General features: G+C 37.3%; 2 protein-coding genes across 2 annotated transcripts in view; one reads left to right on the top strand and one right to left on the bottom strand.

Annotated features, from left to right (window-relative positions):
- Positions 1–734: 734 nt before the first annotated feature.
- On the bottom strand, positions 735–9,260 carry LOC107674075 (E3 ubiquitin-protein ligase HECTD3-like). Its single transcript, XM_016467938.1, has 21 exons — positions 8,610–9,260; positions 8,198–8,358; positions 6,868–6,960; positions 6,376–6,511; positions 6,154–6,275; positions 5,734–5,847; positions 4,898–4,980; positions 4,636–4,801; positions 4,473–4,554; positions 4,098–4,280; positions 3,454–3,506; positions 3,238–3,302; positions 3,044–3,147; positions 2,804–2,917; positions 2,622–2,711; positions 2,027–2,233; positions 1,750–1,879; positions 1,406–1,480; positions 1,228–1,309; positions 1,070–1,141; positions 735–961 (listed from the first exon to the last, which is right to left on the bottom strand). Exons 1-21 carry the CDS (start codon positions 8,955–8,957, stop codon positions 877–879), a joined length of 2,565 nt encoding a protein of 854 aa, XP_016323424.1. The 5' UTR covers positions 8,958–9,260; the 3' UTR covers positions 735–876.
- A 612-nt stretch (positions 9,261–9,872) lies between these two features.
- The window catches only part of LOC107674066 (medium-chain specific acyl-CoA dehydrogenase, mitochondrial-like), a 9,960-nt gene continuing 5,658 nt past the window's right edge, over positions 9,873–14,174 (top strand). Inside the window, exons 1-4 of the mRNA XM_016467928.1 lie at positions 9,873–9,976; positions 10,505–10,610; positions 10,700–10,797; positions 12,336–12,405. Coding sequence (XP_016323414.1) covers positions 9,962–9,976; positions 10,505–10,610; positions 10,700–10,797; positions 12,336–12,405 — 289 coding nt within the window. The 5' untranslated portion in view covers positions 9,873–9,961. The remainder of the gene's footprint in view (positions 9,977–10,504; positions 10,611–10,699; positions 10,798–12,335; positions 12,406–14,174) is intronic.

Raw genomic sequence — 14,174 nt, 5'->3', positions numbered from 1 at the left:
TAAATCGATTTAAAGTATCTGCAAAATTAATAATAATTGTTTTATTATTTCTTGTTTGTTCAAACAACTTGGCAACAAGATTATATATTTTTGCAACAGTAGGATCAGGTGCATAAAAAGAAAAGGGCCAGGTCCTTTCTTGTAAATCATATTCTCGTATTATGGCAAAACAATTTATTGCATTGTTTTATTTATCACTTTCAGGGCTTTTCTATAAGAAAGAATAAGGATATTTACCAGAAATTCATCTTTCTTATTGCTCATAACAAGCCCTTGAACAATGTTCTTTTCAGAAAAGAAGCCTACATGACAATGTGTCAGTTAACTGACATCTAGCCTAGAAGAAACAACATTCACCTCACCCAAAAAAAAACAAAAAAAACAACCCTTGGCTTTACTTTAAACACTGTTCCGACTGACTTCTGAACTGAAGCACAAGATGCCCTTTGGATCAGGTGTTGGATCATTGAGTTCTTGAAGTTCATGCATTTATGGAGTTCTTTAAGTTCATGCATCAAGCCTGCATTTATTTGATCAATTTTAATATACTTTAACATTTCATTTATTTCTGTAATGCAAAGCTGAATTTTCTGCATCATTACCCAGTCTTCAGTGTCATATGATCCTTCAGAAATCATTCTAATATGCTGATTTAATTTAATTCTTGGCTAAATAAAAATTGTCCTGTGTTCTCAGACTTTATTGCTATAAGCTTGAAAGAATTGCAAACCAGGTACTGTTTATAACATATTTATTTATACTGTACAGATGTAATTGGCAATAATGTAGGCATGGTTATGTGCACGGTGCTGGAGGCTACAGTTCATTTATGCCAAAGTCCCGGTGTGTAAAATTTGTAAACATGGTAAAATCAGGTCACTCCTCCCAAGGGCTCATGTCTGTATCGATGGCCACACAGTTATATGCAGCATAGCGAAGCTTCTCTTCACAAACTTTCGCACTGCAGATTAAACACACCATTACAATACAGTCAAAAAAGGTGACAACATTTTGAGTTATGCATCAGAAAAGACCAATTGCTTAAACATATTATATTACATAATCACACCTTGGGTATTTGGGTAGATAAAGGGTGCTGGAACATGTGGAAGATTGAGGAAGTGCATCTGTGGTTTCGGATCTAGATAAAAATGCATTTGTTTAATGTTTATTTAGACCACGACCTACATGCATGTGATCTCCGTGTTATTTTTCTCCATAACCTACCCTTGTTTGTCTGGGAAGATGTAAATTGGAGCAGGAAGACGACTTCTGCCAGTCACAAACCTCAAAAACCTGCTGCGATCCTCTGGTTAAAGTGTAAACAAACATGGGAAAATTAAATACTTCCTTTTGCAAATTACTAGAAACGGTTGTTTCGTGTACACCAAGGCTCCTTACTAACCATTGGTAAAGTTCATCAGGGCTTCCCATAAGTACTGCACTCTGACATCCGTTTGTTCCAAGTCTTCATAGCGTGCTGATAAAAAGTAAAAAAATATTTTAACACTTCATATTAGTATGCATGCATTACATTAGCAAACATTGACATAAAACTCTAGCAAAACAAATTATTTTGGTAATGTGCCACTTGAAATCCAATTTAAATTTGCGATCTAAAGTAAAACAAGTTGAGAATGACTGCTGTACAGAGCTGTAATATTTTCAGTTTCATCCACTATTCGGTTCAGTGCCTGAAGCAGAGAATATATATTATTTAATGCTCATGTCAGCTGCTGTATGACTCACTGAGGCGTTTAAGGGCCTCCACTGTGATCTCTGGGTCTCCACACACTTTCTTCTCCACTTCCTGCCATGTCAGGAGATCAAGCACAGCTTGCGGCACCACTTTCACCAGTCCTGCCTGCATGGCAGCAATCTGTGGTGCAGAAACACAGCACAGAATTTTATGATCGAAAAAAAGGAAAAAAAAAACATATGCTTAGTACATCCTCAAAAAGAATGTTGTTTTTTTCTGTTAATCCCAATTATAATAGTCTCAATATACTTTGTAATGTAGTATTACCTGTTCTCTGCTCTCTTCTAGTCTGGATTTCTGTACCAAGCGGATGAACTCCATGCGGTCTTCATATCGGACCACCACTCCACTGCCTCCTGGAATCAGCTCCACCAGCCGGCCGTCGCTCAGAGGTGTGGTGTACACAAGCTCCTGGCCGAACTTAAAATCAAACGTCTCCTTGTCCATATGCTCCATAGCCTCCAACAACTTCACCTAAGGAATCACAACAAACATGTTTCATCGGTTCCACTGAATGTTTTCACCTTTATTTATATAGCGCTTTATTCAATACAAATGATTTTGATTCAGCTTTAAAGCAGCTCTACAGAAGACAATAGTGTCATAATTCAGCTCAATTCAGTTCAAGTTTTGTTCTCATCTTATAGTGTCAGTACGGTCAAATTGATAATAAAACTATAATAATTGTCTTTTAAAACCCAACTAAGCAAGCCAAAGAAGATAGTGGCAAAGAACCTAAACTCCATTAGGTGACAGAAATGAAGAAAAAAAAAACAGGCTCAATCGACTGACTAGTGGCAAAAGAGTGGTCAGCACCAAGATGCAAAAGTAAGACTGAGGGAGAGATATTTGGGCTTCTTACCAGCACTGAATCTACTGCAGGAAAGTCTTTAGTCCAGCTGACCGCTTCTCCAATCAGCTGCTTCCACACCAGCCCTGGCAAAGCCAGAACCTAAAGGATAAATATTACGAAATCTCATTCGTTCAGAACGTTCAGTTAACACTAAGGTCCCACTGCAATTACACCACAAGACCAGCACTGACCAGAAAGTCTTTTCCACGAAGAGCTGCGCCCATTAGTTGCCCAATCCACTCAAACTTTTGGAATTCTCGGCATGAAGGATTTGGCACATAGAAGTCTCTGGCCTCTCCAGCCCCCTGATCCAAAAACAGTTTAATCATTATATAATGATAAGTTAATAACTACATCGTCAGTTACAATAGAGTCAACTCCTATGCAATGGACTATAGAAAGAAAACGGCATATGTCAAGTTAGTTGTTACCTGGTTAGAAGTTCGTGTGAAGAATGGAAGTGGCATGGGGCACTCTGATGAGCTGGGACAAAGTTCTTCAGACATGTCTGCCAGGCTGTCTCGAAAACCACCACCTACAAGACAGAAATCTCAGGTGAGGATACTGTGTTTTATTACAGACATGAGAATTACTGTGGGTGTGAGGAAGCTTATCTCTATATGACCTTGATCGATGATGCCTTCTGCAATGAATTTACACTCCCACCATTGGTCATATCGTGCTGGCCACCTGTAAGAAAGAGAAAAATATTTGTGTGTATAAAGCATAAGAACATGGTAGTTTCACTATCATAATTAGTATGTTATAGAGCATTTTGACTATTTAAAAAGAGTAAGTACAATAATAAAAAAAAAACTTCTGGAATTTTAAAAAAGACTACCTGTAGTCCAGAGTCTTTTCATACTTGTCAGACGGCTTCAGACCCTCATACACCTGCATAAACAATGAAGAGTATTCACTGTACATTACCCTTCAAATGTTTGTGGTTGGTCGAGAAGATTTAAAAAATGTTTTAAAAAATGTCTTAAGCTCACCAAGGCTGTATGTATGTTAAAAACAGCAATATTGTGAAATGTGATCACAATTTAAAATAACTTATCTTACTGAAAATATTTTCAAATGTAATTTATTCCTGTGTTGACAAAGCTGAAGTTTCAGCAGCCATTACTCCAGTCTTCAGTGTCACATGATCCTTCAGAAATCATTTTAATATGCTGATTTGGTGCTCAAGAAACATTTCTTATTATCATCAATGTTGAAAACAGTTGTGCTGCTTAATATTTTTGTGGAAATAATTTTTCAGGATTCTGTGATGAATAGAGAGAATAGCATTTATTTAAAATATAAATGTACTGTAATATATTTAAATGTCTTTACTGTCAATTTAATGTGTTCTTGCTGAACAATGCAGCCTTCATTTCTTAAAAAAAAACGTATGTGACAACAACTTTTGAACGGTAGTGTGTTTGACGCAACCACAGAACAATGGATTTTGCAAAAATCGACACTTGTTTTGTGGACTACCTGAGTGAAGACAGCATTTTTACACGTGGGGTCCAGAGTGGGATTGTCACGGTGCTCCATGGCAAGGCGACGGTTGATGTAAAGGCGGGGCATGAAGTTAGGCTTACTGGTCTCAGAGTCCTTCAGGCACTGGGTGATGAGGGCAGAGCGGCGCTTCGACAACAGCAGGAACTGCTTTATGCTCTAAAGGGCAGCACAGAGGAAACAGAAAAAAAAAGTTTGGCACAAATTGGGGCAGAAAGTACAAACTTCACCTTGATAATTTAAGTAACTGATGTGAAAGATGAAGGACAACACGTACACATAGACACAAACTATTCACTGAAGGTGTAGAGAATGGCACAAGATAAATTTGCCATAGATAAGAGTACTAACTTTGATCCGGTTGAATGTTCCAAGGCTGTAGTCCCATGCAGGCACCATATGAGGCAACAGACTGTCCAGGAGTGTGATGAACCTACAGACACAAAAAACAACACTAAGAGCTGCCAACAACTCACATACAGACCTTATTATATCACACATTGCTGGGTGTTACCTCTGAATGACCAGTGCCCGGTGATAGAGGACATCAGGCAGTGTGCCCTCCAACCTCGGGTAGCGCACTAAGTTGGGAGACTGGAACACATCTGCATTCAGGCCCAAGTCACGCTCGCAGGATGATTTGATCTTTAGACCCCTGATCCGTACATCGATTCCCTCGTCTACAGCAAAATATAATTATAGAAAATAAACATTATAAATCAAGATGACTTTCTCTTTCAGATGACAGCGTGCATGTCATGTCAGATGAATCTTACCTCTGCATTCCTCGATTCTGATCTCTAAAACAGGCAAATGTGATGTCATGTCCTCCAGAACACAAACCTCTCCAATTAAGTTGCTGTGACAGAAATAAAGCCATGCTGTTGCAATATTCAGAATCTTATATAACCTTTACATATTTATAACTTGAAAACAGTGCTTCTACTACAACTTATACATATAAAATGGTAATTGGCCCCAAAAAGTAATTAGACTTTAAACCACACTTAAAAATACATGAATCTTATTACATTACATAACAAAATATCAAAGTGACATTTATTTCAGAAGAAAAACATTTTCCAAAAAAAAATAAATAAAATTGCACCAATAAAGTTTGTTAAAGGGGTCATATGATGCCCATTTTCCACAAGTTGATATGATTCTTTAAGGTCTTAATGAAAAGTCTGTAACATATTTCTCAATGGTAGTGTAAAAACAACTTTTTTTACCCTGTCAAAAACAGCTCTTTTCAGATCAAGCTGTTTTTGTAGCATTCCCCTTTGAATGTTAATGAGCTCTGCTGCCCCCGCCCCTCTCTTCAGAGCTGCTCTCAGAGAGACTGTTTACTTTAGACTGTTTACTCATCGTGAAACTTGCTAATTAGCACATTATTAGGAAAGGCGATTTGCAAAGATTAATTACAAAACATTATACTCACTTCTGTAAACGAGGCTGGATCATGAATGATTCGCGCTAACATAGATGCATTTAGGCAGATCGGGGGAGCATTCCCTTCAGAAACAAACAAAATCCACTTTTCAAACAACTTGTAAAAGTGCATGTAGCATCCTATGACCCCTTTAAGCTTTAAATAAAAAAAATGACTTACTCATCTATTGCTACATCACTGTATTTCTTGAGATTGTCTCCCTCTCCACCATAAACAGTCACTCTTTTGGGCATGTAGTTATCATCTGTTGAGTCCACTGTTAATATCAGTTTGCTAAAGGAAAAGAAAATAATTAATGTTATTTATGATCAGCTTTTTCAATCTGACTCAAATCTATTTAGTTTTCTGTAATCTGATGAGCAAAAGACAGATCAAATGGTATGAAATCCCCCAAAAATCTGAACGATCAGATCGGATTTCATACAATGACGTAGAAACATTGTTCTGATTTCATCACTTGCAGAATGACAGTGCAGACAGTCAGTCCCAAAGGTCGGATTTGAAAACCAAACAGGATTTGAGTGCATTGTAAACAAAGTCCATGATAATTACAATGACTGGCAGATCAGTTCTCCTTACTTGACCACAGTGCCTCTCTTCATGTTCAGCCGGATCCAGTGCTGTCCCTGCATGCCATCGCTCTCCCAGAATGTCTCGGTGTCTCCATCTGTCAGGCAGCTTGCACCCCCACTGGGGTCCTCCTTCAAACAGAAAAACTCACTTACTAGTCTTGAACACCTGATATGTTCGCGGCTCTCTGCTCTTCACTATAATGTAGAATAATACTAAGCCCTCACATACCGAACTAGAAGACACATCAATGGTGGTCACGCATTGCTTCACACTGCCAAGGTTTTCATCTTCTTTCCCAATGTGGTCATAGAAGTAGTGTACAAGGTCCTCATCGCATTCAAACGTCCACGTAGGAGGTACATACCTGGAAGACAGAGTTTGCATACAGTATATCAAAGGATTAGGCAGATCCGGGTCAATAACATCAAGCTCATTTTTCAAGGTCTATTCGTTTATTTAAAAAATGCAATTCATACTGCACATGCAATGAGTCAGATACACCTCTGCTACTATGAAGAAAAACGCCTCATAAGAAGAATGAAAATCTTAGTTTGGAATAATCTTTTATTATTATTATTTCTTAGAAACAAAATATTTTGACAAAACTGCTTATTAATATTACAATATATTAATTAGACTCTTGTTCGCCAAATACAAGTCATGTGATGCAAACATGCAGAATATTTTCCTTTAAATTCTTGTGTCAAAGCATCCACTCACCTCAGCTTTCGAACAGCGCCCTCGTCCAGCTCTGCCACCTTGGGTTTGACACCCATGTGTAAACAGTTTTCCACATCCACCACCTGCTCCCACCTACAAAGCAATTTAGGAAAAATGTTGGTACTTAACATCCAATGAATTGTCAGGATACAGCTATTTACAATCAACTTTAATATCTTTTAATATACATGTTTCACACAGACTGTGAATTCAAACATTAAGCTGAATATGTCAGACTGCCTAGTTAAATTTTAATAGCAGCTTATTTTTAAAATAAATAAATTAGGTGTTATCTTAAAACCGCAAAACCTTTTTTTTTTTTTTACTTTAAAGCAAATACTACAGTTCAAAGATTTGTGGTCTGTAGGATTTTATATTTTTTAGAAAAGTATTTTATGCTAACCAGGGCTGCATTAATCAATCAAAAATCAATTAAAACAGTATTATTGTAAAATATTATCGCAATTTAAGACAGCTGTTATCTATTTTAAAATGTTATTTATTCCTGGGTTGGCAAAGCTAAATTTTCATCAGCCTTTCTCCTGTCTTCAGTGTCACATGATCCTTCAGAAATCATCTCAATATGCAGATTTTTGTGCATATAAGACACATTTCTTATTATCAATATTGAAAACAGTTTAACATTTTTCTGGAAATCTTTATCCTTTTTTTTTTTAAACGATCATTTGATGAATTAAAGTTCAAAAGAACAGCATTTATTTGAAAACAGAAATGTCTTTAATGCCACTATTGATTAATTGTTCAATCCTTGCTGATTGAAAGTATTCATTTCTTTAAAGAGGTCATATGACGTTGCTAAAAAGAACATTATGTTGTGTATTTGGTGTAATGAAATGTGTTTATGCAGTTTAAGGTTCAAAAAACACATTAGGAGAAATGACAAACAACAAGCGCTACTCTACACTGCTCAAAACTCGCGTTTGAATCGTCAGTGGCAAATTCTTTCATATAAAAAACGTACTTACAGTCCGTGAGTCAGAACAGCCAGCATTGTGGTTAGAACGAGCCGTTTTAGGTAGGCGTGGTTGACTCTTAACTTTTATAAAGAATATCTCTTTGGACTCAAGAGTCGAGACTTTAGCCTTTGCAACTTTACAGATCTTCTTTATGCACCAAGAGCTTCTAACACTTCAAAGAGAAAGGAAAAATTGAAATCGCATCATATGACCCCTTTAAAAAAAAATACTGACCACAGATTTTCTAACGTTTTTCTCGTAGCATTTTACTCACAATTTTATGATTCAATTAAATTAAGTATGTACATCATGGATCAGTGAATTAGAAAATGTTGGCCAAGGGTGACACAAACCTGCTACAAGGCTTGTGGTCATATCCAAACAGCTGCTGTTGTCGGCTGATAGTGTCAGGAGATTCCACTGGCACAAGCCTGTCTCCACCTTCTGTGTGTTTACACACCAGTATCCAGCCCTCCTCTATGTCCAGACCAGCACGATACTCCTCCAGCTGCTCCTGTGATGGACAGAGGAGTCAGACAATCACAGTGACAAACAAAACAAAATAGGCTGCCTCGCATTTGAATGCCCATTGATCGGAAGAGTGGATAATTCTGAGAGCCACACAAACACACCAACACATTACTGCCGTGACGTCACGGACCAGGAAGTCCCCTGTATTCTGATAGCAATAATGATTCAGCAGATCAATCCAAAAACACCTTCTGACACCAGTTCTCGACAACATCTCATTCAAATAATGCATACCTTGCTTATTTTGACCCACAGGCCATGGCTGTTGCAGTACTCTTCCCCTGTTGTCCGTATACACGTCCCTTTTTTAGGCTCGATGTTACACTTGCATAATTTCTTGTGTGGAGCCTGATGTGGGCCTTCCCACACCGACACCACACTCTTGCCACCCGAGTTGCCAGTTGCTGAAGAGGACGCGGAAGCGGAGCCCGACGACGAATCCTTGCAGATTTTGTAGCAAACCTCTTTCGGCACGTAACACAGGAACTCCGGCAAAGGATCACTTTTTCGGAAACATTCAATGCACTTGTTTAAAAACCGTATTCTTCCCAGGAGTGTGTGAGGGTTGTCGTCCGGAGACATCTCCTCAAGTTTGAGTGCGCTAGCCGGAGAGCTAGCTGAGGATGTGTCAACACCAACACTGAGCGGTTCGGCCGTCAGCGAGCATTACACTCACATATGCTTTCCATTTATTTCCCGGTTTGGCCGTTTTTTCTGAGATCCGATGTAATAAGCGAACCGTACGACAAAAGTCTAGATACAGTTGAGCACTGTTACTCCCGCCAGAGTTTTCTCACGGATACTGGCATCTGTCAAGACAGCTATGGATCTCCACAGGTCTAAAGGACGGATGATCCGCCCGTGTGTGTTTACTCATTCATTCCCCCTAACGTTACTGGATACACTGCCTGTTACACGACATTTAAAATGGAATCAAACTGAAAATGTTGAAATCTTTTATTTATTTCCATTTTGATTATTTACATATAATACACTAATATAAATATTATATTTTGAATTTCTTAGTATTTGGTATTTTCGTTTTTTTTTCTTCTTATTTTAAGTCATGATGTTTCTTTTCAAAAAATCCTACCTTTTACATAAGTATTACGATTATTAATAATAATTAAATAATATTCGATGGGGCCTCAGACTTTTCAAGCCCTCATAAGCCTACATATTTTGTATTTGTCAAGTTCTTTAATTAATTGATAGCATTAATAAAGTAGTATACTCTTTGAATGAATTAATAATTTCTATTCAGTGGGCTGTTTAATGCAAAACAGAAAAGAAGGTTGAAGCAAGAGGTCTTTTAATACAAAATATTAATACGTCTATTAAGGAGATGATTTTCTTCAATTTGACTAATGTTCTTGATGTTTTTTTCAACAAATGTGGATAACCAGGTGAAATATTTTTATCATCGTTGACGTTATATAATAAAAGTAGGGCAAAAGTCACTGGAGCGACGGTAATTAATCACGTGATACAACAGAGGCCGATGATTGGTTGGCACTTCATGTTTACGGTGAGGTGAACGTTGTAAGGGCATTGAAGGATCTGAGCATTGTCACTGAGAAACAACGATGATTTTTAATAAGGTAAATATGCATTTCTATTGACGTAATTGTTAAACTGTTTTTATTTTGCACATACTTGCCATTTTTATTCAAGTCAAATTAAGAGATAGCTAGCCTAGCGCTAGGTAGTTAGATTAGCTGAATCCCCACAGCTAGTCTAGACGCATGTTAGTGAGAAAATCATTGCATCTGGGATTATGTAGTTTTTCTAAATGTTAATTGGTGAAGTTGAGAAAGTGTTAGCTCTTCCCCTGCTCGTAGATTCACTTTGACTTTTGTAACCCTGCCTATAAACAAAAGTGCGTAACCTCATCTTGTCATACTGTGTATAAATATACTGTAACATACTCATTCTTTATGCGTTGTTATTATTTCTATTTTGTACAATTAAATTAAATAAAAGTGATTAGGTGCAATAATGTTGTAAATAGGTTAGTTTGTCTATCATTTGACGGCTGTAGAGACTTTATCTGCACTGTGGTAAATCTTTAAAACTGTTCTGTCAGTGCAGAAATGAGTAATGATCTGTATTTAATCATTGTCCAACAGGTTTTGAGGGCAGGTTTTCAGGCTGGACGCAGGTTTCAGAGTACGGGCCCTCAAGCAAGTGCCAGAGCAGCTGCCTTGAGAGAAGCTCATGGAGGCTTCAGCTTTGGTATGTATAATCATCCTCTGCTCACTGTGTTTTCAAAAATGCCAAGGCATTGTTACACCATCCCAACACACTATTCCTCAATTTAACAGAACTAACTGACCAGCAGAAAGAGTTCCAGGAGGTGGCAAGAAAGTTTGCACGGGAGGAGATTGTCCCAGCTGCCCCGTCATACGACAGAAGTGGTGAAGTAGGTTATCTAAATCCACGTCCACCATTTTGCATTTACATATTTTTAGAAAAAAAAAAAATAATTAAAAAAAAAATAACAGTGTTTCCCCTGCCATTATATTAGGGGGATTATATAAAAAGATATATAAATATTATTTTCTCTATAGCGCCAGATCACAACGGAAGTCATTTAAAGTTACCTTTCCGATAGAACAGGTCTATACCTTGTTCTTGTATTAAACAAACTAAATAGCCTTATGTTATTTATCTTATTTACACGACGGCATGTCATTTCGGTCTCTACGTTATGGTCGCGCTCTGTATCGCGCACAGCGGAGTTCCGCCCCGATGCGTGCGCACACACACACACACACACAAGTGAGCACACTCCCACTCCCACTAGTATTTGTAAATATTAAGCCTCAAAACGACTATTTAAATATGAATTCTTCATGTCTCTGTGTTAATGAATGGCGCAGACACGCGGTTTTGTGTAGTACTCGTACTGAAACGCTCGTGACGCTTCCGGTGATATTAACGTATGCCGTCTCATCTAATACTAGTGGGAGTGAGCACACTCCCACTCCCACTAGTATTTGTAAATATTAAGCCTCAAAACGACTATTTAAATATGAATTCTTCATGTCTCTGTGTTAATGAATGGCGCAGACAGGCATTGCGGTAGAAATATATTACTATTGTTCAGTAGAATGTACGTAACAGGCTGCTACTAGAGGTCTGCATGGGCTTTAAAGTGAAGCATTGCAGAGAAATATAACGTTGCGATTCAGTAGCCTGTCGAAGCTATTTTACTAATAACAGTTTCTGTGCTGTGTTGTCGTGTGCAATAATGTGTGTGCGTGCGTCTATGAAAGCAGCGTAGCCTACTGCATATAATTTTAGTTTAGCTATAAACCCGAGCCCGACCCGAACCCGAAGCTATTCATTAAACATGAACCCGAACCCGACCCGAACCCAACGGGTCCCGAAATACTTTCGGTTTTCGACCTCTAGCTGCTACTACTACTACTAAAATTATTAAAACCTTATTTTGAAGGAATAATCATATAATATTTCTTTAATTTTTTAATTGTAATATTAAATGACCCTCTATTTTCCAAAAATAACATTTGTTTAATTTTCATTACTTAAAAGATAGATTAAATGAATATTTTATGCCTTAAAAATGTGAATACACAACACAGAATTTCTGAGCAAAAAAATCATAAGGCTATTGTAAGAATAAATTAAACTTGTTTTTATGCTTTCAAATAATTAGACATACTAAATCAGAATTTGGTAACAATAAAACATAAGGTTGGAAAAAATAAAAAATTTCATAGGGCCCTAAACATGTAATTTTTGTTAAACTTTTAATAAATTGATGTTAAATTGTTTCATGATTTTAATTAATGAGACATGCTTTTTGATTAATAAAATTTAATTTAACCATTAAAAAGGAGTCCAGAAAAAAACAAAAAACGGAACCCCCAAAGCCGTAAACCTAGGGGAAACACTGAATAATAATAAAAATAATCTCTGATTTCCTCCTTGCAGTATCCATTTCCTCTCATTAAGAGAGCATGGGAGTTGGGTCTAATAAATGGACATATTCCAGAGGACTGTGGTAGGTACTTTTAAAGACTATAAAACCTGTATGCATGGCCGGACTTACCATTGGGCTTGAATGGGCTGCAGCCCAGGGGCCCCGCCTTGTAGGGGGCCCCGACTTAACCCGTTTACATTTGTTCAGTTATGTGCCAGCCAGAAATTATTAGGCGCATTTCAAATGTGCACACGGGCCAGCCAGGGCTAACAGCTTCCAGCTTCCAACTACGACATTCGAAGCCATAATCAAACAGCATAAACTGGAATTATTTTTTTTTCACATAGAAAAAGGACACGCGTATTAAATCATGTCTGCGCTGCGCCGAATCGCCGATTAATTTGTGATCACATGGCTACTTTAAACGGTTCCATTAAGCCTTTAGCCCAAAAGAGCGCACATTTACAAAGATAATGATAAATTCTCACATGTTCACGCCTCACTTCTTTACAGAGGATGATTCTATATTATATTAATGTTCCACTAAATAAATCTGAAGAGTTTTGAGCGCTCTTTCCCGTCCAAAGACTATAGAATACCCTAATATCTTACAGGGACTTTGTCCCGTCTCATTACCACCACACAAAGTGGAGCAGAAATTTCATCAAAACGATTTAAAAAAATAAAAATAGCCATTTACAGGATTCGTACGGTCATGAAAATCCCAGAAAGCTTTGGAAAAGTCGTGGAAATTTATTTGACAAATCTCTATGTAATAGAATATATGTTTAATCACGTCCTGAATCTCGGTGCGGGATTGCGCATTTTGGTTTTACTCATTTTCGCAGGTTTCGCACGTTTGGAAAATTCCCGCATACATGTATTTAATATACAATGTAGGTTAGATGAGTGAAAAAAAATTCACACAGAATATCATATTAAGTCAATCATTTTAAAACAGCGTGAGTGGTTCAGCTGTACCGCATCTTCTCGCTCTCACTCTCAAAATTGCCTCACATCAGCGCATCTCATCTGTACTAAGAGAGCTGCTGCACACTGCGATATAAGACTTTCGCTCAGCTGACAGGACTGTCACTTGCTTAATCAGTGTTGCATCATCACAAAAGTGTATCATTTGCATGTCTTTTTAAGTCTTTTTAAACCATCCGGTACTTGCGCACTCCAAACTAGTTTTCTGGGCGCTCACGGTCACACATGAAGCCACCTCACAAACACCTCAAGAAAAAGTTATTGTTTCATTGTTTCTGACTCAAGTAACCTTGCATTTTAATAAATAATGTTACATAAAGACAATTAAACGGTCTGTAATAAATGAACAAGTTACTAGCAATGCAATAGTACAAGGATAGGCTACAAATGAAACAAACTGTGTTTTAACTTTTTCAGGTAGGCTAGCCTAAAACTAACAGTAGCTGCTACTATTCAGGAACAAAATACTATGATGTATAAAGTCACAGATATAGATTATATTTACATATTAATCCATATTAAATATGAAAAAGTTATTTAGTCAAGAGCAGATTTGAGCAGAGTGATTTTTTTTCTTTTGTTCTTTAACACAGACTGACAGACAGCAGGTATACTAAAACCTGCTGTTACTTTCATACCAAATGTTAATGTTAACAATGTTCATTAATTAGGCCTATTGGTTATTGTTAATTAATGCTAACAACAAAAGGCAAAATCACTCACTGCTCTTGACTGAATAACTTTTGTAACTTTAATTTGAAGAATTAATCTGTTTTTTAATTTACAGTGAATTTACTGTTTTTAATTGACAGTTTATTCCATTTCTGCAGCATTTCTGTACCTGAATGTTTTCCACCAAA

The sequence above is a fragment of the Sinocyclocheilus anshuiensis genome, unplaced genomic scaffold (genome assembly GCF_001515605.1).
Source record: "Sinocyclocheilus anshuiensis isolate Anshui unplaced genomic scaffold, SAMN03320099.WGS_v1.1 scaffold962, whole genome shotgun sequence".
In the NCBI taxonomy this organism is placed as follows: Eukaryota; Metazoa; Chordata; class Actinopteri; order Cypriniformes; family Cyprinidae; genus Sinocyclocheilus; species Sinocyclocheilus anshuiensis.
The sequence above is the reverse complement of the archived record's forward strand: the minus strand, read 5'-3'. Positions and strand labels throughout refer to the sequence as shown.

Coding starts and splice junctions, on each gene's coding strand:
- LOC107674075 (XM_016467938.1), bottom strand. CDS start 8,957: ATGTCTCCGGACGACAACCCTCACACACTCCTGGGAAGAATACGGTTT. Junction 3,303..3,453: donor GAAAAGACTCTGGACTACAG/GTAGTCTTTTTT, acceptor TCTTTCTTACAG/GTGGCCAGCACGATATGACC. Junction 1,481..1,749: donor GGAGGCCCTTAAACGCCTCA/GTGAGTCATACA, acceptor ACTTTTTATCAG/CACGCTATGAAGACTTGGAA.